The 24,997-nt window shown below is 34.7% G+C and overlaps 1 protein-coding gene across 1 annotated transcript in view; it reads right to left on the bottom strand.

Annotated features, from left to right (window-relative positions):
- Positions 1 to 13,593: 13,593 nt before the first annotated feature.
- The window catches only part of LOC150109704 (uncharacterized), a 217,264-nt gene continuing 205,860 nt past the window's right edge, over positions 13,594 to 24,997 (bottom strand). The window contains exon 9 of the mRNA XM_090414093.1: positions 13,594 to 13,907. Within this exon, the coding sequence (XP_090270219.1) occupies positions 13,774 to 13,907 (134 nt within the window). The 3' untranslated portion in view covers positions 13,594 to 13,773. The remainder of the gene's footprint in view (positions 13,908 to 24,997) is intronic.

Raw genomic sequence — 24,997 nt, 5'->3', positions numbered from 1 at the left:
ATTATTGATAATGAAAATCGATTCAATACGAAGATGTTTGCCAAATAATTAGGAATGAGCGAACTTGCCTTTTCTATTTTTGCAATAAGAGATTCTTTAATCTCTTGGTGAGGGAATGAAATTGAGACCTTTGCTAAGAATATCCGTTTCCACATCCGTTAAAATATGAGAAGATTTGTTCACTTTACTACAACGTTTTCAGGATTAATACGGGCATCACTATGACCAGATCTGTTTTGTATCCTATTTAGATCATTAAATTTCCTGATAAGAGTATATTTATTCTTGTTTTGTATTCGTGTGGCTTGTGCTTCACTGTTAATGATAAAATCATGTAAGTTAACATTATCCATAATTTCTTCAAGTTTTTGAGTTAAAGATTTTTTAGTGCTGAACAAAAAAGCTAAACAATGTTTTGTGTCTGAAATTCAAAGGAGAGCCATCTTAGCTTTACGATAAATTCTTTTAGCGTGTTCCGTTGTTATCTTTTCTTGAAAACAGATTAAATTGGGAAAAACTGTACGATAAAAGAATTTTACGATAAAAGAATTTATCGTAAAGCTAAGATGGATCTCCTCAGCGAACGAATTTCAGACACAAAACATTGTTTAGCTTTTTTGTTCAGCACTAAAAAATCTTTAACTCAAAAACTTGAAGAAATTATGGATAATGTTAACTTACATGATTTTATCATTAACAGTGAAGCACAAACCACACGAATACAAAACAAGAATAAATATACTCTTATCAGGAAATTTAACAATATAAAAAGGAAACAAAACAGATCTGGTCATAGTGAAGCCCGTATTAATCATGAAAAAGTTGTAGTGAACAAATCTTCTCATATTTTAAAGGATGCAGAAACGGATATTCTTAGCAAAGGTCTCAATTTCATTCCCTCACCAAAATTTATCCCTAAAGAATCTCTCCTTACAAAATTAGAAAAAGCAAGTTCACTCATTCGTAATCACTTGGCGAAACTTCTTCGTATTGAATCGATTTTCATTATAAATAATGCTAAACCTCCAACAGATAATATTTCTCTGGCGGAAAGACAAGCCCTAAAAAATCTAAAATAGAACAGTAACATTATTATTTTACCTGCGGATAAAGGCAATTCCACAGTCATCCTCAACTCCGAAGATTACCACACAACAAAATTCTTCAATTACTTGGAGATAGTCGACATATTCAATTCTTCAGGAAGATCCTACAAGAGAATTACAAAACCGTACAAACAACTTGTTAAAGACTGCGAGTGAACTTCCTCATAATGTTCACCTCTCTTTACGCTCTCTACATCCTCTTATCCCACGCATCTATGGAGTTCCCAAAATACATAAAGAAAACACCTCTCTTCACCCAATTGTAGAAGGAATTGACTCACCTACGTATAAACTTTCAAAATATCTAGCAAAGTACCTCAAGTGATTCTCCAATAAATCTTCATCTTTCATCAAAAACACCACAGATTTTGTTTCGCATATAAAAGATATTCCCATCAATGAAAATGACATTCTAGCAAGTTTTGACATTGTATCTTTATTTACTAACGTTCCTATGGACGAGGTACTTACATTACTAAAGGACAAATTATCCAAAAAAATATTTACTTTATTTTTAATAAAGTAAATACATTGCATTCATTCTGGTTACTTCAGATACCAGGACTCCGTTTACCAACAAAAACAAGGCCTGGCAATGGGCAATCCGTCTCCAGTTCTAGCTAACATCATCCTTGAAGATTTTGAAACGAAAGCCATATCATCCTTCTCATTTAAACCAAAAGTTTGTAAACGATATGTTGATGATATATTCATTATTTGGAATCAAGGGCACACATCTCTCACAGATTTTCTTCATTATCTAAACATTCAACATCCTAATATAAAATTTACTGCTGACCTAGAAAATAATAACTCCTTAGCTTTCCTGGATGCCATGCTTACACGATGCTCTGAAAGATTAAAAATCTCTATGTACAGAAAACCTACTCATACCAATAGATATCTGCATAATCTTTCTCATCATTTTCCACCACAAAAACTTGGAAATATATCTACATTAGGACACAGAGCACGCTCTCTCTTGAATGAACCAGATGAAGTACAAAAAGAAATAAATCACCTCACTCTTATCTTTAAACAAAATGGATACTCTGAAAAAACGATTAAGAAATTTCTTCTGGATCCTCCTAGGAAGTGCACAACAGAAACTATTAATTTTAAGGGTAGCATCTCCATTCCATACATTAGCACTGTCTCTAAAATATTAGCTAAAGTCCTTAAAAAATACAATATCAGGACGTTCTTCACCACACTTCCTAAAATCCGTTCTCTAATCAGCCATCCAAAACCTACTCATCACAACCTTAAGTACCCTGGAGTATATAAATTATGGTGCGATTGCAATATCCCTTATTTTGGGCAAATTAACAAATCTATTGAACAACGTATAGAAGAGCATAAGAGAGACATCTCTTACAAAATATCTCATGCAACTGCGTTATCCAGTCATGTTCTTTTTTCAAATAATCCTAATGATGATCAACAAAGCCACTTTGTTTGCTGGGATAGATCAGAAAATAATTTTCGCTGTGATGATGAGCTTGAGAGAAAAATTGTAAAATCAAGGGAAATCATACTGAACCCTGTCCACTTAAACAACAATTTGAGTTATAACATCCCAGATAGCCATGCTGCAGTTATTCAATATTGGCGTTCACGTGAACTTGCACGCACAATTGCAACAAACAATGGCACGCCAGTTGGAACAACTTGAAAAATTACAATGTTTTTTATGTATCAATTATGTGTAACAATTTTTACCTGTAATTTCCAGTTTTTTAGATACTTCGATGTTTATTACTATTCTTTTCCTTTATGAATACCTGAGGAAGGCTGTTATAAGCCGAAACTAGTTGTATTATTCTCATTAAAATCTTTATAAGCTATCTAGATTTTTTAAGTCAATAAATCAATGTTTTAATATATATATATATTAAAACATTGATTATTTCTTTTATATAAAAGAAATAATCATTAAACATGTAGGAAAAAAACTGTTTGGTTGATGTTATGTCTTTCGAGGCCTTATCTCTGGCTTTCTCTATTCTCAACAACTGAGCTTAACCACCGTTTCTCTCCAGTACTTCATAAACCGCATTAATTGCCCTCGGTTTCGCCCTTGCCACAGCTCTCTTTGTATTTTTCTTCGCTAATCGATATGCCTCTTTGTCGGCTCTAGTTCCAGTCATGTCCCATTTTTTCTTTGCCTCTTTCTTTTCCTTGATCTCCAACTGCACCTCCTCATTCCACCACCATGCCTCCTTATCCTCAGGCGGTTCCCTTTACTGATGTTATACCAAGCACCTCTTCTCCAATTTTTCTAATATTCCGACTATTAACGTCCCACCATTCTTCCACATCCTCTGGTAACTTCATTTCTTTCAATACCTTTTCTTTAAACTTATTCCTTGGGCCTTCCTCTTCCAATTTCCACCACTTTATTCTCCTCTGTATCTGCCACTTCCGTCTATTCTCCTTTTCCCCTTTTATATCACAGTCTACCACAACCAACCTGTTCTGTGCCGCTACACTTTCTCCATTAATCACTTTACAGTTTTTCACCTCCTTCAGATGTTTCCTATTGCACATAATATGGTCAATCTGACTCATTCTATTCCCGCTCTTATAGGTTATCAGATGCCCAACTCTCTTCTTGAACCACGTGTTAGCTATAGCCAGATCGAAGACTATTCTATGATTCTTTTACCTTTTTCATGTATGATATAGTATATATTATTATATTGGCTTAACGTCAAAGGGATACGTTTTTGTTTTTGACGTCCTTCTTAACATTACATATTTGATAGGAGGGATAAATAACACTGGCCAACAAAAAAAAAATTTTTTTTCTGCTGATTATGATCTGACACTTGTTTTTTACTAATTTGGTGCGCTGATTTCAAATATAAAATCCATTTTTCTCTATCACGTCAGGTTTTTCCTCTATTGCATTTTCTTTTTACTAATTTGTAAGTTTTTGATAGTTTTTAGGAGACAGTACTATTTAGAGGATCAAAAAAATCGATTTGTTAATATTATTTTCTAAAAGTATGTACTTTTAAAAATCTGTTCCTAACTTTTTATCAAGACATTCGAAAAATTCCCGAAGATATAGCCTATTATTCAAAGCGGTGCGCAGATCAGAATCGGAGCGCTCACCGCTCTCGCTTGTTAAGACTTAAAAACTATGGAAGATCGGTACCAAGGAAGATGGGATTCTCACATGATGGCCGAATACTGTTAGAGTATTCAAAGGGATTGCCAAAAGAGAACACACAGCAAAAATTGCTACAAACAAAAATTTATTCCCTGAAACTCGTGTGTAAGTAAAATTGTTATTTTTTTTTATAAATATTCTTGTAATTTTTAATGAATATTGTTAAGTAGTTATGTATCTAATTATCGGCCTCTCTCGCATTCAAAGCGCAAGTACGTGCCGTTGCAGGTTCTTACGCATTTATTCGTTTACTAACAAGCGAGAGCGGTGAGCGCTCCGATCTGCGCACCGCTTTGAATAATAGGCTATATCTTCGGGGATTTTTCGAATTTCTTGATAAAAGGTTAGGAACATATTTTTAAAAGTACATACTTTCAGAAAATAATATTAAAAAATCAATTTTTTTGATCCTCTAAATAGTACTGCCTCCTTAAAAATATCAAATATTTACAAATTAGCCAAAAGAAAATTCCATAGAGGAAAAACCTGACGTGATAGAGAAAAATGGGTTCTCAAAAAAAAAAAAATCAGCTAACGCCTTTTTATTCCCGTATACGGGGAGTAGGCGAGGCCATTTAGCCCTATCTAACTTTGGAGACTGAGTGGGCAGTTCAATCTCCACTGGTACCAATCAGAGATAGATGGCCCAAGGCTATCACTAATTAAGTGGTACACAGTAAAGAGAGACGGCTCAAATGTGCCGCCATCTCGTGGTCCCTAACCCTAACACAATATATTTAATGTCTGAAATAATGTGGGTTCTACGGTCGATTTTCTTGAGTTTACAGGACGAAAAACCAGAGTTTCCTGGAGGAAAAACCCGCTTGCCCGTGCCAGAGATCGACTAACTCGGGAACCGGTCGAAAAAAGGCTTAGAAAAATTTCCTCTAGTCGCCGACTAGACTCGAAACCAAGTCTTCCTTCGTGCGGCCAAGCGCCGTGGTGGGTAAACGCCACATCAGCGCATCCAAATTAGTAAAAAACAAGTCTCATATAAAAGTCGGCAAAAATTGTGTTGGACTGTGTAATATATAAAATATAAAATTTAATTTAGATAACAAAATAACAATAATGCAATCTTCCTTATATATATGAAAATAAGACTTTTAACTTAGTATACAATTTACTAACGTTGTCAATGTGAAGGGTATACTTCGTGAGTCTTGACAAGATTAGCAATGTTGAGTTCAAAATTAGTAAGTTTCAGCCTTAAATCTCCATGGAATTCTATATCTAGCTTATTTCTTTGTTTTGTTAAAATGGAATTAACATGTCTCAAACCAGCTTCAACCGTACGAGCTTGGAAATGTACAAGCTTGGAAATGCAAGCAAAAAGAGGAGTACCACTTCAAAAAGATTTGGATAATTTTCTACAACATTTATATTCCAAAAGTAACTTAAAGTCCTATTTTTAGAAAGCGTCTTAGCTTCAAGATCAACTGACAATTCAATAACTTCATCTTGTAAGTTACATTCGATATTTTCAATATCTGCAGAAAATGGCGTGATAAGCCAATCTTGAATGTGCATGTTTTCAAAATCTGCAAAGCGCAATTTAAAATCATCGCTCCAGTTTTGAAGATGTGTTGTGTATATTTCTAAGTCTTCATCTTTTACTTCCAATTGCCGTAAATTCGAAAAGCACTGAAAATCTTTTCGTAACAATGATGATTTAAATAAGGCTAATTTAGCTTGGAAGCTTAAAAGAATCGTCCGAGCTTGAATAATCGTGACATCTTTACCTTGTAGACGGGTCTGTACGTCATTAAATTTTGAAAATAAGTCGGCCAAGTAGAAAATATGATTATTTCTCTTCAGTTCATCACTCAAAAACAAATTAACATCTGTAAGAAACATCTGTAATAGGGTTGAGTCGAACAACTACAAATCTTTGTAGACTTGCACCTCTAGACAACCATCTTACTTCAGTATGCAAGAGTAATTGGTTTGATACTTCATTTTTTTTTCACAAAGTTGGGCAAACAATCGCGATTTAAGAGGATGAGCTTTAATTTGATTAATGGATTTAATACACACTCTTAGAGTATCATGCCGTTCGTTACTGAGAGTTTTTGCCACCAAATGGTTTCGGCGCAACACACAGTGAATAGTACGTACCTTTGAACTTTTTCTTTCAGAAAGGCAGCGAAACCTCGATAACGGCTCACCATTGCAGGTTGCCATCTGTGGCTACTGCTGTCATATTAACAAATGGAATATCAAACTTATTTAAATATTCCACCAATTTTTTTTTAAATTTAAGTTAGGGGATATTATATCCCATATTGTTTCTTAGCCGAATATAGAAACTATATAAAGTTTATTATGTTGAACAAAATACAGCTCCTAGGAGTTAAGTTCACATTATGGGTAAATATCAAGAATAGTGATCGGAACTTGCTCCACCCTTTATGAGTTGCCTCAGCTTGTACTACCTTCAAGGGTCAGGTGATGCACTATCCAGGTATTTGCTTACGCTTGGAATCGCCGAACTTTATAGTCTCTATATTCGGCATGAAACTCTGAGTTTCTTATTCGGCTAAGAAACAATATGGGATATAATATCCCTTAACTTAAATAAGTTCATGTCGCCGAATTGAAGCCTTTGGCTCTTCATTATAATATTCCTCCAATCGCTGAAAAATTGTCAACCCCGTTCGATCACTTTCAAGATATTTTGTAAATAAAAATTCGTCCATAATTTGATGTTTGATTTTACTATAATATCTTACATAAGCCATAAGAACAATCGAAGAACTTGATGTAGATTCATCAAGTTGGATGGAGAACTTACTATTTTTGAGTTCCGATACTACAGTTTTTCTACATCTTCAGCCATTTCACCAATACGTCTTTTCACAGTATTCGCACTCAATGGTAAGCATTTTAAAACAGGGCCAGAATCTTTTTTCATTATGGTTTCAATTACTTCTTTGATTGAGGGTATAACAATGTCCTCTGCAATTGTATATGGTTTTCCTTTTTTTGCTATATTAAAAGAAATATTGTAGGAGGCTGTTAATCCTTGTTGTCAGCTTCGGCAGGTGCTTTCATAAATGATTTTATAGTTGGTCGATGTGTGTATAAGTTTTCAGTTCTTTAAAAAAGATCTTTATCTTTCTTATCGGGATGGAGTCTTTGAAGATGATCTTTCATTTTTGCTGGTTTCATTGCATCGTTAAAAGTTTTTTCACAAAGAAGACACATAGGCCTCGTTTCGTTTCTTAATGAAGCAATAAACCCAAGTTTCAAATATTCTAACGAATATTGTCTGCATTTCTTTTTAGAATCTGAAGCCGCCATTGTGCTTACTGAGGTTGTAACAAAATAATTAAAATTGAAGTCAGTAAGCAAAAGCAATGTCTAAATAATATACCTACTCGCTTATTTCTATGGGATGTACACCAACCCTGCTCACTCTTCAACATAGAGAAGTTTAGTTCGTGAATGAATAAATATTGAATTATAAGTATGTTGATGAATTTTAGAACTTTAACGCTCACTTGTATGTCGATGCGCAAAAATGAGAAGGGATCGAATACGCATAAGTAAATAAGCAACCACGCACATGTAGCAATCTCGCTCCGGCCGGTCGGGAACCACCGACATCCGTTTTTTGGTAAATACATTATTTTGGCCTACTTGATTGGCTTCTGTAACTATTTTCATGACCTTACTCCATCTTACAGGTCCTATTCATGTCACTGTTCCCACGTTGTCATTCAGGATGGAGGTAATCCAAGTTAACCGAATTAAATATTATCCGTACAGTGATGTTTTATATTTTTCTACCGACCCCTAACAATGTTATATCGACCACTGATCTATTCAATCCTGGTTATAGTATCACTCAACTGTATATTTTGTTCTGCTTGTCTCAATCTCACACCAAATAGCCTCAAATGAGCTCTTTTCACTATCCTGCAATACAACTTCAATTCTCCTTGGCTGCAGTTCATCAGCTATCATCAATAACACTCCCCCCCCCCATTTTATCCTCTCTGTCCCTCCTGAACACACTATACCCTACACATTCTATCCCACTAACTATATCATCTTCTGTCAGCCATGTTTCACTAATGCCAATAACCTGTGGCCAGGAAGAGGCGACCAAGGCCAAAAATTCTTCCTTCTTGTTTCTAATACTCCTGGCATTAGTATACATGAAATGCAGAGGTCCATTTGTCCCACCCCTATCTTGATGCATTATACTATCCCATTCTGATTTCTTGTCCTTCGTACTGGCTCGGGCACATTATATACATTCTTACACTCAACTGCCTCACTGATGTCTGCATATTACTCCCCCCTTCCTTAAGTTCTAATTTCCCTGATTTTGCACATCCACTATCACTTCATTCAGCAACACTTTTTCCAGTCTTCGCACACCAAATCCATTCAAATGCAAGCCAGCCATCTTGTACAAATCCTTTCGCCCATCAAACTCCACACCACACCATCTGCATAACCTGCGCATAGTCATTTGTGATTATGGCCCTCCTTCAATACTCTTCTGTCATACCGCAGCAACAGACTCACTATCCTAACTCTGTCATTCTTTTCTTTTGCTACCTCTAATAATTCCATCAAGTCCTCTCTCATATCAAATTTATCTCCTTTCAAATCATTCATTCCTGCCACAACTATCATTTCTTTCACCCTCTGCTTTTGCGCTCTAATACTCTTACATCATTAATTTTTGCACCCAGTAAGTAGGATTTAGTCAAACTCATCTATCACACCTCTTAATAATGAGTCACCGTACAACACTCTTTCCTTCATTCCTGAAACATTTCCAATCATACGCTTATTTTTCCTTTCATACACTTGCTTATTTCCGTTAGCCAAGGTGCTAGGGAAAGAGTTTTGCAGTCACTCCAACTGCCACTTCACCCTATGTATTACTCCACGTAACTGTGCAATCTCACTCAGTACAACTAATTCCTCATTTTTTTTCATCATTCAAACCATTTTCTCTCTAATAATCCTATACAATTCTCTTATTTTGTATAAAAAATAATAAAAATCCATCTTATAGCACTTAGGAGAGAGGACGCTAGCAGCACTTTAACACAGTGTCATATTGTTATGTGCACAAGCATATGCACGTCATAGTGAGATGCGACCTATTAGCGTAATGAGGCACTATCAGCCACGCAGTTCCACAGTTGTTTATATGCAGTTTGTGCCAGTAATAGTGTTTACTCCTTCTCTTTAAATATTTCGACATTACAATTTTATTTTTAAGTAATTTTGAATTATACTAAACTGTATAATTTTATCAATAATATTTTTTCATGAAACAAAACAAGAATATATTTTATTTTAAAATTACTTTATTTTATCGATAATAAACAATATTTTTCATGTTTAATTTTTTTTTAAAATTTTACCATAACTTTGATATTTTATCCAAACAGGTATACACTGTACTTACAGTGTGTATGTATATTTCGAAAGTTGCACAAACCCCACGATTTCAAGCGACGAGCAGTCTCGAGGATAAGGTGGTTGGCACCAGTGTGTCCTGTCTGTCGATGCATATGTTTACGGAGAAGGTTTACTTGTTCTGGGAGACAAAAAAAATGAGTTTCCAGGTGAAAAAATCCCTACCTCTGTATGAGACCGGCTAACTCATATTTAGTCAAAAGAGACCAGATAAAGGTTCCTCACATGTTGGATGGGAAGCCAAGTTTTCCGACCATAAGGTTTTCTCTATACCGACTGAGGTATGGAGGCTCTTAATATTCATATTAGATTTCGCATTTCGTTTAATAGTGTTCTGTATAATGTTATTCGATTGTGCTCTTCCCAACGTGGTCTACTCTAACATAAAATCTTATTTTCCACGAGTTCATATTTGCAATATGCTATCAGGATTGTTATCACTGAGAAGCATGCACCCAGAGGGTGGGGGCCAAGGGGCACTAGACCCACTCCAAAAAAAAAAAAAAAAAAGGAAAAAACACTAGAAAACTTTTCAAAAATATTTTATTAATTAATAAAATTAATTTTTTTTATATTTATTGTGTTGTGTCTTCTATTTTTATGCTACTTATGAATTACCAATCATTGTAGAAGATGGTCAATCATAGGCAGTGTGCAATGCATAGTGTGTATTAATTAAACAATATTGGCTTAAACCAAAATACAAAATGATGGTACAACATGACAGAATTTCATGCCGGTTGGGGCACAACCCGGTTAAACAAGGCCCCCGTTGTTTTTGCCAAGGAACAAGGACAAACAGCGAAAGATCAGCTACTGGAGCAAACCCTAAAACACACCCCAACTCAATATCACCAGAGTTGAAGATCGGTACTATCAACATAAGAAGCCTGAATGGCAAAGAAATGGAGCTAGCTGAGGAATTAGATAAGTACCAGATTGATATAATAGGGGTGACTGAAACAAAAAAGACAAAAACTGGTTAGACCTTTCTGAGCAATAAATACAAAATGTTATATTCAGGTAATGACAATCAAGGAAAAGAATGAGTAGCCATTGTATTTAACCCTAAATACGAGGCTAATCTTCTTGAAAGCCAAGCAATATCAAGTAGAGTGATGTGGACAAATACGAGAATGGGGAACTGGACAATGCGACTTATTTGCCTATGGTCCCATAGAAGGTTTTCTACTAAGGTAGTGGAGGAATTTTTTGAGGCTTTAGAGAAAGCAACTGACATAACAAAAAGAGAAAAGTTGGTCCTTGTTGGGGATCTAAATAGTAGAGTAGGAAATGATTGTCAGACATACAAAAATATTTTGGAAAAATTTGGAGAAAAGAGCAAAGCTAATAATAATGGCAAATACCTGTTGGATTTCTGCTCAGGACATGGACTGGTTATTACTAACACCATGTTCAAACATAAAAATGTGCACAAATTCACATGTAGAGAAGAGGCAAGGAATAAGAAAAGTCTCATTGACTATGTTATTGTGGATAGTGTACAGAGGATTAATTGGAAGTGTTTAGTTTTTTTACATTTGTCTCTGTATTCTCTAAGAGCACTAGCTGACTTATTTGCCAGGAACTTTTGATATACTTTCTTCTTTTCCCTTCAATGCCTGTTTAACTTCCTGTGTCCACCATGGAATTCTAATTTTTCTATCCATGCAGACAACCTCACCACATGCCTCTCTAGCTGAATCAATCAGGGTTTTCTTCAAGGTTTGCCACTGAATCTCCAAGGTTTGGTTTCTGTTCTCAAACTCTTTCATTTTTCCTTCAATAATCTTTGTGTATTTTAGTCTACAGTTCACATCTGAGAGCTGCTCAACTTTTATTCACTTTAAAACTTTCTTACATGTTCTTTTCAATATGCAATTCAATGTGCAATTCTTTCCTCCATTTCTGAGCTTCTTCACAAACCTTCAAGATATTCTGAAGATTTGTGAAGAAGCACAGAAATGGAGGAAAGAGTGTTGTAAAAGGAATTAGAGATGATAAAGGTGAAATGAAAACTGGAGAAAAAGATATCCTTGAAGTATGGAGTAATTACTTCGAAAAATTGCTAAATGAAACAAGCAATGATAACACAGTGATAAAAAAACACTCAACAGGGATACAGTCAGGAATACATATCCATACTTGAAGTAGAAAAAGCCATCGAAGGATTGAAATGTGGAAAGGCAGCAGGAGTAGATATTCGACCAGAAATGCTGAAGTATGGAGGTATAAGTCTTACAGTGGCTACACTGCATAGTTCAAAAGGTCTGGACAGAGGGATAAATTCCCGATGATTGGAGCAGAGCTCTCATAGTACCCATATATAAAAAGGGAAATAAAACTAAATGTGAGAATTACAGAGGTATTTCCCTACTGAGTGTACCTGGTAAGATATATGGAAGTATACTTGAGAAACTGTTGAGAAGAATTGTGGAAGAAAAGCTTGGGGAAGAAACAAGCTGGATTCAGGCCAAATAGGGGTGGCTTTCAAGATCAGATCTTCACTTTACGACAAATAGTTGAGAAATCATGGGAATATAACAAAGATCTGTATTTAAGTTTTGTAGATCTGGAAAAGGCATATGACAAGGTGCCAAGAGAGAAGCTATTCAAAACGCTACATTTATATGGCATCAATGGGATATTATATCAAGCAATACTTAGTCTTTATTTGGAAGTTAGAATTGAAGGAAGTACAGGAAGTTGGTTCGATGTTAAATTTGGTGTCAGACAGGGATATACATTGTCCTCTCTGTTATTTATTATCTATATGGATCACATTTATAAAGGAAAGTAGTATTAAACCTGATATCAAAATTGGGGATGTTTTTGTCAGCTCTTTGCTTTATGCAGACGATGTTATACTTCCTAATAAATTCCCTACAAGTCTGCAAGATTCCCTGACTAAATTGAACAACTGTTGTAATAGATATGGTACGATGGTCAGCAATAACAAGACAAAGACAATGAAAATAGGAGAAGCATTGAAAATGTTGTCAACTGCATTATGAATGGAGAACCTGTGGAACAAGTAAAACATTTCAGCTATTTAGGCACGATTTTTACTGAAGATGGTAAATTAAATATGGAAATAGACAACAGAATCAACAAATCTGGCATGGTGGGTAGTTAATTGAATAAATTCATATGGAATAAGAGAGAAATTAGTCGGAACACTAAATTAGCTGTATACAAGACAGTGTTCAAACCAGTTTTAACTTATGGATCTGAGAGCTGGGTCAGAAATAAAACACTTGACCAAAGACTAGAGACCGCAGATATGAGAGTCCTGAGAAAGATTAGGGGAACGAACAGATGGCATCAATGGCAATATCATATTAAAAAAGAAGATATTTGGAAAGAACTTGCGAACATCCAGGAATGCGTTAGCAGAGCTAATCTCAGGTGGTATCGTCACTTAAACAGAATTGGCAAGGAAAGATTAGCAAAACAAGTGTTCTCTGCCAGATTGGCAGGAAAATGACCCAGTGGAAGACCAAGATATAGGTGGATTGATACATTAAAAAGTCCCTTAAAAGATAGAAATATAAGATGTGATAATAATATAAGAGTCTTGACAAGTAATAGACTGATTTGGAGGAAAATTGTAGATAGGAAGTTAGTAATGATGTAATTTTTTCATGTAGTACTGTCATATCCTGTACAACCCTTGAGGGTACATGGCAGGAATTTGATGATGTTAATAGTAGTAACTAAAAAAAAAAAAAACAGGAGCTAATTTTGCTTATAGATTTTGGAGATGGCATGTGCATGTGATTCAGGTTTAAAGATAATGAAACACCAAATAAAAAACGATTACCTGAGCGGTGTATATTTATAAAATAAATTAAAAAAATCTTTAGGAAAAAAAAATCGTTTATTCATATATATACAAACAAAATGTATAAACAATTGAAAGTAATTATAACCAAATGTCCAAAAGTGTATTGAAAATTAGAAGATATTCTAAAAACTGTACACATTTATGATTTTTTAAACCTTTGTAACAAGTTGTTTACATTCTCTGAGAATACTTTCTCAATCTTCACTATCTTCACTATCAATAATGCCCTTCAACCTTGAGAAAACTCGACTATCCTCATCTTCACTTTGGACAGGTGATGTAATTTTAGGTTCAAGATAAAGACTTCTAGTATTTCTTCTGCCCCGACCTGAAAAAAAATTATTATGGTAGAAATCTTTTTTTTTTTTTTTTTTACACTAATGCCATAGAGGAGTACACAGTGCATGGATGGTCAGAAAATTGAAGGGGGGGGGGGAATGTTTTAACACCAGATTTGAACACCTGCAATTATACTTGTTAGGAAATACATAAGGGAGACTGTTCTAGTGGACAGCAATAGATGGAAAGAACTAAAAAGAAGAAGTGTTTGTTCTGTTAGTTTAAAACTATATTAAGGAAGGAGTACTGATATTTAGAGAGTTAGGGAATTATTAATGTCAACTGTGTTGAACAATGGGCATAGAATATTTGTAGATGCTTTTTGGAGCATCATACACCAATAGGAGAAAAAAAATACATCAAGATTTGGATTTCATAAAGTTAAGAATGAAAACAAAAAGATTATTCTTTGTGCTTAAATAAGAAAGGAGTGAATTTTACTAGCATTGAAATTAACAAGATTATCAGAATCTTAATGAAGAATTGTAGAAAGTTTTTTTGCTTAGTTATCAAGTAAAATTATCCATCCACCCAATTCTTGTCCATCCTTATAGAGATTGAGAACTGAAATTAGAGACTCTTGCTATTCCTCTACTGTAATCCCTTTAAATCTAAAGGAAATTTTAAAGAAAATATATCAACTGACTTCTATTAGGCTGACCATATGTACCGTTTTCAAAAGGACAGTACTGTTTTTTCATATTTCCTGGCTGTCCCGTCATTTTAATAAAAATGTCAATTTTGTCCTATTTTTAAGAAAAACTATAAATATACTTTAATATTGGTCAATCATAAATTATTATTCATTACCCATAATTGTATATCAATATCTTGGATACCATTAATTTGTATAACCATGGAGTTGCATTGTTCGATACTAAATATTGATATCTGGAGTGATTTTTTCAGAGAAAATAAAAAAATACATGTAGCATTTTTGTTGCCTGTATGCTAACCGGTGGCTTTGTTATTCAATGCTAGTGGTTTAAATTTCATATTTTTTAAAGCTTTAAGTCTATCCTTGCAATGTCAAAGAGGCGAAACTGCAGTTGTAATGATAATCTCCAGAAAGAATTCAAATTTATTAAACTGGACAAGTTGTGTAGTGATGGAACAAACATGGAATGCTAACATTGTAATGTCCATTTTTCTATTGCTGATGGAGGCCGAAGCGACATCAACCAACATCTACGTAGCCAGAAATATAAGGATGCTGAAGAGACTCTGGCTTCAGTTAAAAACATCAGCTCGTTTATGGTGAGATGTGATAGTGAAAGTGATAAATTGCAGCAAGTAAAGCTCTTGTTGCTTATCATACTGTGTGTCACGGCCAAAGTTTGCACACAAATGACTGCTTCTCGACATTCATAAATGAAATTTATGAACCAAAATTTTATTCAGCACATACCAAATCAGAAGCAAAAATTACCAATCTTTTATCACCATACATACTGGGCAAAGTAATAGGGGATTTGAATAAAACAAAAAGCATTACAGTCAGTTTAGATGCATCAAACAAAAAAAGACAAGCTGTTTGCAATCATTGTGTGGTACTTTTTGCCAAATTGTGGTGTTCAAGACAAAATTATAGATTATTTCCTTACCTGGTGAAACATCTGACCTACAGTATGCTATGATGAAGGAAGTAGGTGACAAATTTGCCTTACTAAACAAAATTGTTGCTTTGTGTACAGATAACATGAACACCGATTTTGGTTGTTGCACCGACTTGGCAAAAATAATGTATGAAAAAACTTGAAACTGAACTGAAGAGGCAGATTATCAGTATTGGTTGTGGGGGCACACATTATACACAATTGTCTCCAGTGTGCTGTTGACTGTTTACCAATTGATATTGAATGTTTTGCAGTGAAAGTATACAAATACTTCAATATATATACACAGTCAGAATTGAAGAACTGAAAAACTTTTACTGACTTTGCAGGAAACAATTATGCTAAATTGTTAGGCATGGCAATACAACATTTTTGTCCTTGGGTCCATCAATTGACAGAATTTTAAGCATGATTGATGGGCTTTGTTCTTATTTTTTTTCTCAAGAAAAATGCCTTGTTATGTTGCAAAAATTGTTTGAAGATCCCTGTTTGCAATTGTGGTTATCATTTGCAAGAGATCGAGTGTCTATGTTCCAAACATACATTAGCTTAATTGAAAAAGATAACATTTTAGCTACAGAAGTAGCCATGAACATTGAAAATCTTGTAAACAATTTAGAGTCCAGGAAAAGTGAAGTATTTGTAACTACTGATGCCAAAAAACAACTCAAAATGTCAATACATTCAGGAGAAATTAATGAGCTAGGTTTTTTGAGGTGAGAATTTCTATGAAACCAACTCAGAATATGTCAACAAGTGGAAGTACAGTTTAGGAAAACACTGAGAAGTTCAAGTGGGTGCTATTAAGAAAGACACCTGAATGGAAAGAAATACAGGACAGCCCAAATGAGGAACCCATCACATGCACAGAAAACAGAAGTAACTCGTGTATTCGATCATAAAATCTATAATTGTGAGGCAGTTGGATACATGAAATAAAGAAAACATTCCTGTATCTGATAGATGGGCAGATTTTTTCTGAAATGAGTGAAAAACGCCTAGACCTTCAAGACTTTTGTAATATTGTAAAGTTTATTCTTTATCTTCCAAGAAGTACAGTACCTGTTGAGAGAATATTTTCTGTTATGAACAGTATGTGGTCAAAGTAGAAATCTTGATTAAGTGTTGAGACAATGAGGGCTATGTTAGTTGTAAGACAAAATTGTGTCATGAAGTGTAAGAAGTTTATGATAAGGTGTTGAAAGACCAAAATTTGCTGCATAAGATCACTTCATTGGAGAAATATTCATGGTACGATCGTGGTGAAATACAACAGTCTCCCCTCTATGTCTACCTAAATTTTTGTATGTGTGGGAACTCTCTAAATTTCATTATTTTTGTTTCTACTATGTATTATAGAAGTAGTAGTAGTAAAAGAGACTTCCAAAGTGTCTGTGCTTCATCCAGGGATGCTACATATCAGTCACACTAGATGTCATACATTCTCTTGAATTCATTATCAGCACTCAGAACTTCCAAAGGCAAGCCATTCCATTCATGCACTGTTCTATGAGAGAAAAATCTAGTAGAGGGTGAAAAACCTTTTCACCCTCTACTGCATATGCATCACCTAGGAAACTAAGAGACCAGATTTGGGCAAAATAAACCAGTGAGGTTGTATCAAAGCCTTGTAAACAGGCAAAATGATTTCCTTGTTTTCACATGTGAGTTTATTTCAGCATTGCAATTATCCTCTGAGTTGTATTTGCAATCTTTGCTATATGGCCCCTGAACATCAACTTCCTATTTACTAAAACTCCAAAATCCCAAGCCTTGTCAGTTTCTTCAAGCAAAATCCTACCAATACAATACAATACACCACTGGATATCTCATTGCACCGAAGTGCATACGTTTACATTTTTCTAACATTGAACTGACAACCATTTCCACATACCTACAATTCCAGCTTATTCAAATAATTCCAAGTACTGTATATCAGCTCAGCTGCATTCCTGATTATCCAGCCTATCTTTGCATCATCAACAAACAGCTATATCACCTATCAAATCTTCCCAATGTCATTAATATAAAGACTGATAGCAATGGACCAAGAATTCATCCATGAGGTGCACATCACTGGTCACCTTAAATCTTGCAGAATCATCCTCCACACACACCACTTTTTGATATTTGTCAGTCAGCCATCCTCTTATCCAAATTAATAATTTATAATCCAATCCCATATCTTCCAACTTGTGCAACAGTTTTCCATGTTGTATCCTTGCAAAAGCTTCAGCAAAGGCAAAAGTGATCATAGTGTTTCCATTCTCCTTGTCTGACTCATATTATTATAAAACTTGAGCAAGTCACTCGAACAAGACCTTCTCTGTGAACCCATTTCTCTTACCAACTTTTCCAAAATTTTCACCACTCCAAAGATATTAATGGGACAATAGTTAAACATATTAGTCTTTGAAGTACCCTCGCAGAATGGGATTATCACACATTCTTTTCATTCCTTCGAAATTACTCCTTACTGAAATTATACAGCTAGGTCAAAAGTCCAGCCAGTTCAGCTGAACATTCTTCTAACATCTGTGCTAATATCGCATTAGTTCCTATTGTTGAATTCATATTCAGTTTCTGCAACAGCTATAGAAATACACCAGGTAGCTTAAAGCTCTGTGTTGCATATGTCAGATTGGTAACTTTTAGCAAAATGGATGCTCATTAGTTGAACCATCTCTGCATCTGCCACCTGCAATACCATCCACATTGAGTAGTTATTCTTTCACATTCATTCTTTCTGATGCTTGCAACATAATAATAGAATTCTTTTAAGATTGTCTTTAGGTTTCAGAACCAGTTTATTTTCTGACTCACACTTAGCTTTCTATACAATAGCTGTAACTCTTCTGGCCTGTTCCTTATAATTTCGATCTTTGCATTATCCCATTGCACCACCCTTGCAAAATGGGATTATCATACATTCTTTCTATTCCAGTGAGATCTTTCCTACTGAAGATTCAAATTATATAAGCATGACGAGGACCTAGACAGTCTGGCTGAACATTCTTTTATATGTACAGATATCCCATCTGTCCCTATTGCTAAATTCTTACTAGGTTATGCAACAGTCCAAGAACATCCTTCTCATTCAAAATAAAGAATAATATATGTGAAAAAATAACTTTACAAAGCAAAATAACAATATAATTCTTCAGGATTGATTTTAGCTTGCAAAGGCAATTTCTTTTCATGCTCAGAGTTTTTGTACAATACTTGTAACTTTTCTGGCCAGTGCTTTATATATTTCATAACTCCTTTCATATTTGTTCTTGGGATAATCCTTCCACATCATCATCTCGCAGAAAAGCTTATGTGTGTTGGCAGTTCATTGCAGTTTAATTTACAACACAGGATGCCAATAACTGCTGCCAGTAATGTTTTCTCTGGTGCAGGACACTAGCATGTACAGATGATTTCAAATTGGAAGTGGTCACCATTTAGTCTTGAGAAGGATAAAATTGGATTTCATATTGAAAAGAATAACATGTAAGAAAGTTTTAAAGTGAATAAAAGTTGAGCAGCTCCGAGATGTGAACTGTAGACTAAAATGCACAAATATTATTCAAGAAAAAATGAAAGAGTTTGTGAAAAGGAACAAAACCTTGGAGATTCAGTGGGAACTCTGAAGAAAACACTGACCAATTCAGCCAGAGAAGCACATGGTGAGGTTGTCTGCAAGGTAGAAAAATCAGAACTCCATGGTGGACACTGGAAGTAAAAGAGGCAGTGAAATAAAAGAAGAAAGCATATCAAAAGTTCTTGGCAAATACATCATCTTGTGCTCTTAGAGAATACAGTGACAAATGTAAAAACACTGTAAAACTAGCTAAACAAAAGTAATGGGAAGACTTTGGTAAGAACATAGCAAATAAATATCAAGAAAGTGGCAAGATATTCTGGAGAAGCTCGGAAATGGAGAAAAGAGTGCTGTAAAAGTAATTGGAGGTGGGAGAAAAAGATATCCTTGAAGTATGGAGTAATTAATTCGAAAAATTGCTAAATGAAACAATCTATGACAAAAAAAAAAAAAAAAACTGACCAAGCATGCAATCAGGAATACATATCCATCATACTTGAAGTAGAAAAAGTCATCAAAGCTGGAGATGTGGAAAGGCAGCTGAAGAAGATGATATTCAACCAGAAATGCTCAAGTATGGAGGTATAAAAGTCTTACAGTGGCTGCACTGACTAATGCTGAAGTCCAGGACAGATGGAAGAATTCCAAATGACTGGAGTAGAGCTCTCATAATACCCATATATATAAAAAAGGAAAATAAAATTGAATGTGAGAATTACAGAGGTATTTCTATACTGAGTGTTCCTGGTAAGAGTTATGCAAGTATGGTTATGAAACAGTTGAGAAGGACTGGGGAAGAGAAGCATGAAGAACAAGCTGGATTCAGTCCAAATAGAGGCAGCTTTCAGGATCAGATTTTCACTTTACGATATATAGCTGAGAAATCATGGGAATATAACAAAGACCTGTATTTAAGTTTTGTAGATCTGGAAAAGGAATATGAAAAGGTGCCAAGAGAAAACTGTTCAAAATGCTACAGTTGTATGGTGTCAATGGAGCATTATATCAAGCAATACTTAGTCTTCATTTGAGTTGTAAGTTAGCAGTTAGAATTGAAGGAAGTACAGGAAGACAGTTTAATGTTAAATCTGGTGTCAGACAAGGATGTACATTATTCCCTCCGTTATTCGTTATCTACATGGATCACATTATGAAGGAAAGTGGTATTAAACCTGATATCAAAATTGGAGATGTTAATGTCAACTCTTTGCTTTATGCGGATGATGTTATAAATCTAAATAAATCCGCTACAAGTCTGCAAGATTCTGTGACCAAATTGAATAACTGTTGTAATAGATTTTGTACGAAGGTCAGCAATAACAAGACAAAGACAATGAAAATAGACAGAAGCACTGAATATATCAACTGCATTGTGAATGGAGAAAGTAAAACATTTCAGCTACCTACACACAACGTTTGGTGAAGATTGTAAATTAAATATGGAAATAGACAACAGAATCAACAAAGTTTTTATGGTAGGAGGTCAACTGAATAAATTTATATGCATTAGTCAAAACAGTAAATTAGCTGTATACAAGACAGTGTTCAAACCAATTTTAACTTATGGATCTGAGAGCTGAGTTAGAAATAAAACACTTGACCAGACTAGAGACCGCAGATATGAGAGTCCTGAGAAAGATTAGCGGTATGAACAGATGGCATCGATGGCAATAGCATGTTAAAAACGAGGATATTAGGAACGAACTTGACATTGTCAGCATCCAGGAATTTGTTAGCAGAGCTAATATGAGGTGGTATGGTCACTTAAACAGAATGGGAGAAGAAAGATTAGCAAAACAAGTGTTCTCTGCCAGGTTGGCAGCAAAATGACCCAGAGAAAGACAAAGATATAGGTGGATTGATACAGTATAAAGTGCCTTAGAAGATAAAAATATAAGATCTGACAATGCTGGAGAGGTAATAGATTGATTTGGAGGAAATCTGAAGATAGGAAGTTAGTAATGACGTAAGTTTTTCATGTAGTACTATCATATCCAGTACATCCCTTGAGGGTACATGTCAGGAATTTGATGACGACGCTAATAAGAAAATGTATAATGCATTTATTTTTTTCATGTAGTACTATCATATCCAGTACATCCCTTGAGGGTACATGTCAGGAATTTGATGATGACGCTAATAAGAAAATGTATAATGCATTTATTTATTTCATCATCAAATTCCTGGCATGTACCCTCAAGGGGTGTACAGGATATGATACTACTACTATATGAAAAATTTACATCATTACTAACTTCCTATTTACAATTTTCCTCCAGATTAGTCCATTACATGTCAAGACTCCAATATTACCAGATCTTATATTTCTGTCGTCTAATGCACTTTGTACTATATCAATCCATCTATATCTTGGGCTTCCTCTGGGTCATTTTCCTGCCAAACTGGCAGAGAACACTTGTTTTGCTAATCTTTCCTCGACCATTCTGTTTAAGTGACCATACCACCTGAGATTAGCTCTGCTAACGCATTCCTGGATGACGACAATTTCAAGTTCTTTCATAATATCCTCGTTTTTAATATGATTTTGACATTGATGCCATCTGTTCACGCCTCTAACCTTTCTCAGGACTCTCATATCTGTGGTCTCTAGTCTTTGGTCAAGTGTTTTACTTCTGACCCAGCTCTCAGATCCATAAATTAAAACTGGTTTGAACACTGTCTTGTATACAGCTAATTTAGTGTTTTGATTCATTTCTCTCTTACTCCATATGAATTTATTCAATTGACTTCCAACCATACCAGCTTTGTTGATTTTGTTGTCTATTTCCATATTAGTTGCTGATATTTTGCTGGTTTTCTAACGAGTGTCTTCAGAGCACAAACAGTTTGTCACAGTAAGCAAATAGCAATGGACAACACAGGGATTACAAAAAACAAAGCAGTCCTAATTGGTGCCATCTATTGTTGGATACAGAGAGAAGATGAGAATTATTAATTCTATCTTGTAATGATTGTTATCTAGATTTCTAGTAAACTGATAAAGCCATACTTGTTGAGATTTGGAGAATATTTTGAAGCTGCTGCCAATTCCAAAAACAGTCTCGCTGACTTATAATGACCTCTGTGTAGCACTTTTTTCTTCCATGTAATCCTGTGTGAAAGGGGTGTCCAAGGCATGGTCTTTCCCAAATTTCCATAATGACAATGCTGAACATATTTCATGTTTTCTGACATGGATGTCAATAGATATCCAACAATAGATGGTGCCAATTAGAACTTTAATTCTTTGTGTTTTTCATTACAATTTTAAACTGTTCTGACAATTACTAATTGTTGCTGTTTGTATACTGTGATAAATTGTGTGCTCTGAAGATGCTGGGTAGAAAACCAGAAAAACATCAGCAACTAAGTAAATAAATATCTATTTTCTTATTTCTTATAAAGCAGACATTTACAGTACCTGTAAATGTCTGCTTTATCTTTATACTTTTAACCTTTTTGTTGTTATATTCTAGTCTTTAAATCTTATCAACTGCATCTTTTGTTATTATTACTCTTACTTCGTGCTCTGACTTTCTTACTTTTCCTCACACACTATAGTTTAATGAATTTATTTGATTTACAACTGCACCAGTTAAACTACTCATTGAGTGCGAGTTTGTAAGAATTTTAATGATGATAAAGCAGATATTATTCCATGTGTTGAGGCTTAAAGTGCTATGAGGACAGGACATCATGTTGGAGGTTTAATGGAATAATCAGTATTGAGAAACGATTAAAGCTAATTTTAATGCTTCCAATATTTCGTCTGTCATTGAGACATCTTCAGGGATTTGAAATTTGAACATGTTGTTACAAAAAAACTTTTGTAAAACGCACTCAAATACAATACAATACAATACATGGCATTGTCTTCCCCAAATTTCCATAATGACAATGCTGAACATATTTCATGTTTTCTGAGATGGATTGAGACATTCAAATTACTGAAGGGTTTCTATAAGATTAATTCAGAAGATATTTTTGAGAATAGGACTGGTGGTGGGAGGACTACAGACCATACATGGAAGCTGGGCAAGAGTGTGGTTAGCAAGGGTGTTAGAGCTAGGTTTTTTACTTTGAGAGTGGTGAATGAGTGGAATAAGCTGCCAGAGTCTGTTGTGAGTGCCATGACTGTGAATGAGTCAAGGCAAGGCAAGGTATGATAAATACTGTGTGAATGTCGAATATTGTTCTTGACATGATCTTAGGACTTCCCTCGATGAGTCTAAGAACACCTTGGAGTTACCAGTAATAATAATACAATACTAAGTGAAACACGTGGGTGACTCTAAAGTCCTATCCAGGTAGTGTGCCCTCTATGGGCATTTGTAGGTGGTCTAGGATGTTACGTGGGATGTTATGTCCCTACATCTTTTTAAAAAGGCCAGCCAATTTAATTGCTTAGATAAGCATACTTTCGACTTACAATATTGTCTTGATTTGCGTGCTATTTCTTCACCATGAACGATTAGATCATTCATGGTGAAGAAATAGCACACAAATCAAGAAATAATTAGATTAAGATTCCCAGTGCTGATAATATTCCATTAAATCTCCAACATGACAGATATTATTCCCCATTAACTCTGACCTTTAACTTATATCAGTCATAGAAAAACTTATCAATTAGCATATCATAAATACTTTTCTATTTATTAGTCAGATTTATGTAGGTTTGCACTTTTTTCGAATCAGTGAATTGATAAACCAGTCTCAGTGTACTGTTTTCGAATCAATTTGTTTAAACCTAGAACTCTATATGCAGACCAGAGCACAGAATGCAATTTGTCTGAAAGTAATCTGATATCATTAGTAATATCCTCCCCCAATTACTTCTGTCCTATCCAAAAATACTATGCTCTTTACAATTGATTCTAGTTATTACATCTCTCTTGAGAGCCAAGTTTCATACATTATTATTAAAATGAAAACATCCTAATACTGAAAGTAAACAAAGGAAATACAAATGTAGTTGTGGATTCAAATAAGTATACAAACAAGATGAATGAACCACTTAATGATGTCAACATAGACAATTAGATAATGATCCAACTTGAACTATTCTTAATAAGACTAATGATTTAAGAGATCTCATCATCATCATCAAATTTTCCTCCAGATCAGTCCGTTACATGTCAAGACTCCAATATTACCAGATCTTATATTTCTGTCGTCTAATGTAGTTTGTACCGTATCAATCCACCTATATCTTGGTCTTCCTCTGGGTCGTTTTCCTGCAAACCTAGCAGAGAACAATTAGCAGAACAATGAGATTAGCTCAGCTAATGCATTCCTGGATGCTGACAATGTCAAGTTCTTTCCTAATATCCTCGTTTTTAATATAATATTGCCATTGATGCCATCTGTTCACGCCTCTAATCTTTCTCAGGATTCTCATATCTGTGGTCTCTAGTCTTTTGTCAAGTGTTTTACTTCTGACCCAGCTCTCAGATCCATAAGTTAAAACTGGTTTGAACACTGTCTTGTATACAGCTAATTTAGTGTTACAACTAATTTCTCTCTTATTCCATATGAATTTATTCAATTGACTTCCTACTATACCAGGCTTTATTGATTCTGTTGTCTATTTCCATATTTAATCTACGATTTTCACTAAAAATCGTGCCAAAGTAGGTGAAATGTTTTACTTGTTCCACAGGTTCTCCGTTTGCAATGCAGTTGACATTTTCAACGATTCAGCTTATTTTCATTGTCTTTGTCTTTTTATTGCTGATCTTCATACCATACCTATTACAATAGTTATTCAATGTAGTCAAGTAATCTTACAGACTCGTAGTGGATTTATTGACAGGTATAACATCGCCTGCATAAAGCAAAAAGCTGACCTTAACATTTCCAATTTTGATCTCATG

This window comes from Typopeltis vanoorti, chromosome 2 (genome assembly GCF_054136105.1).
Source record: "Typopeltis vanoorti isolate ZY-2024b chromosome 2, IOZ_Tvanoo_1.0, whole genome shotgun sequence".
NCBI lineage: Eukaryota > Metazoa > Arthropoda > Arachnida > Uropygi > Thelyphonidae > Typopeltis > Typopeltis vanoorti.
The sequence above is the reverse complement of the archived record's forward strand: the minus strand, read 5'-3'. Positions and strand labels throughout refer to the sequence as shown.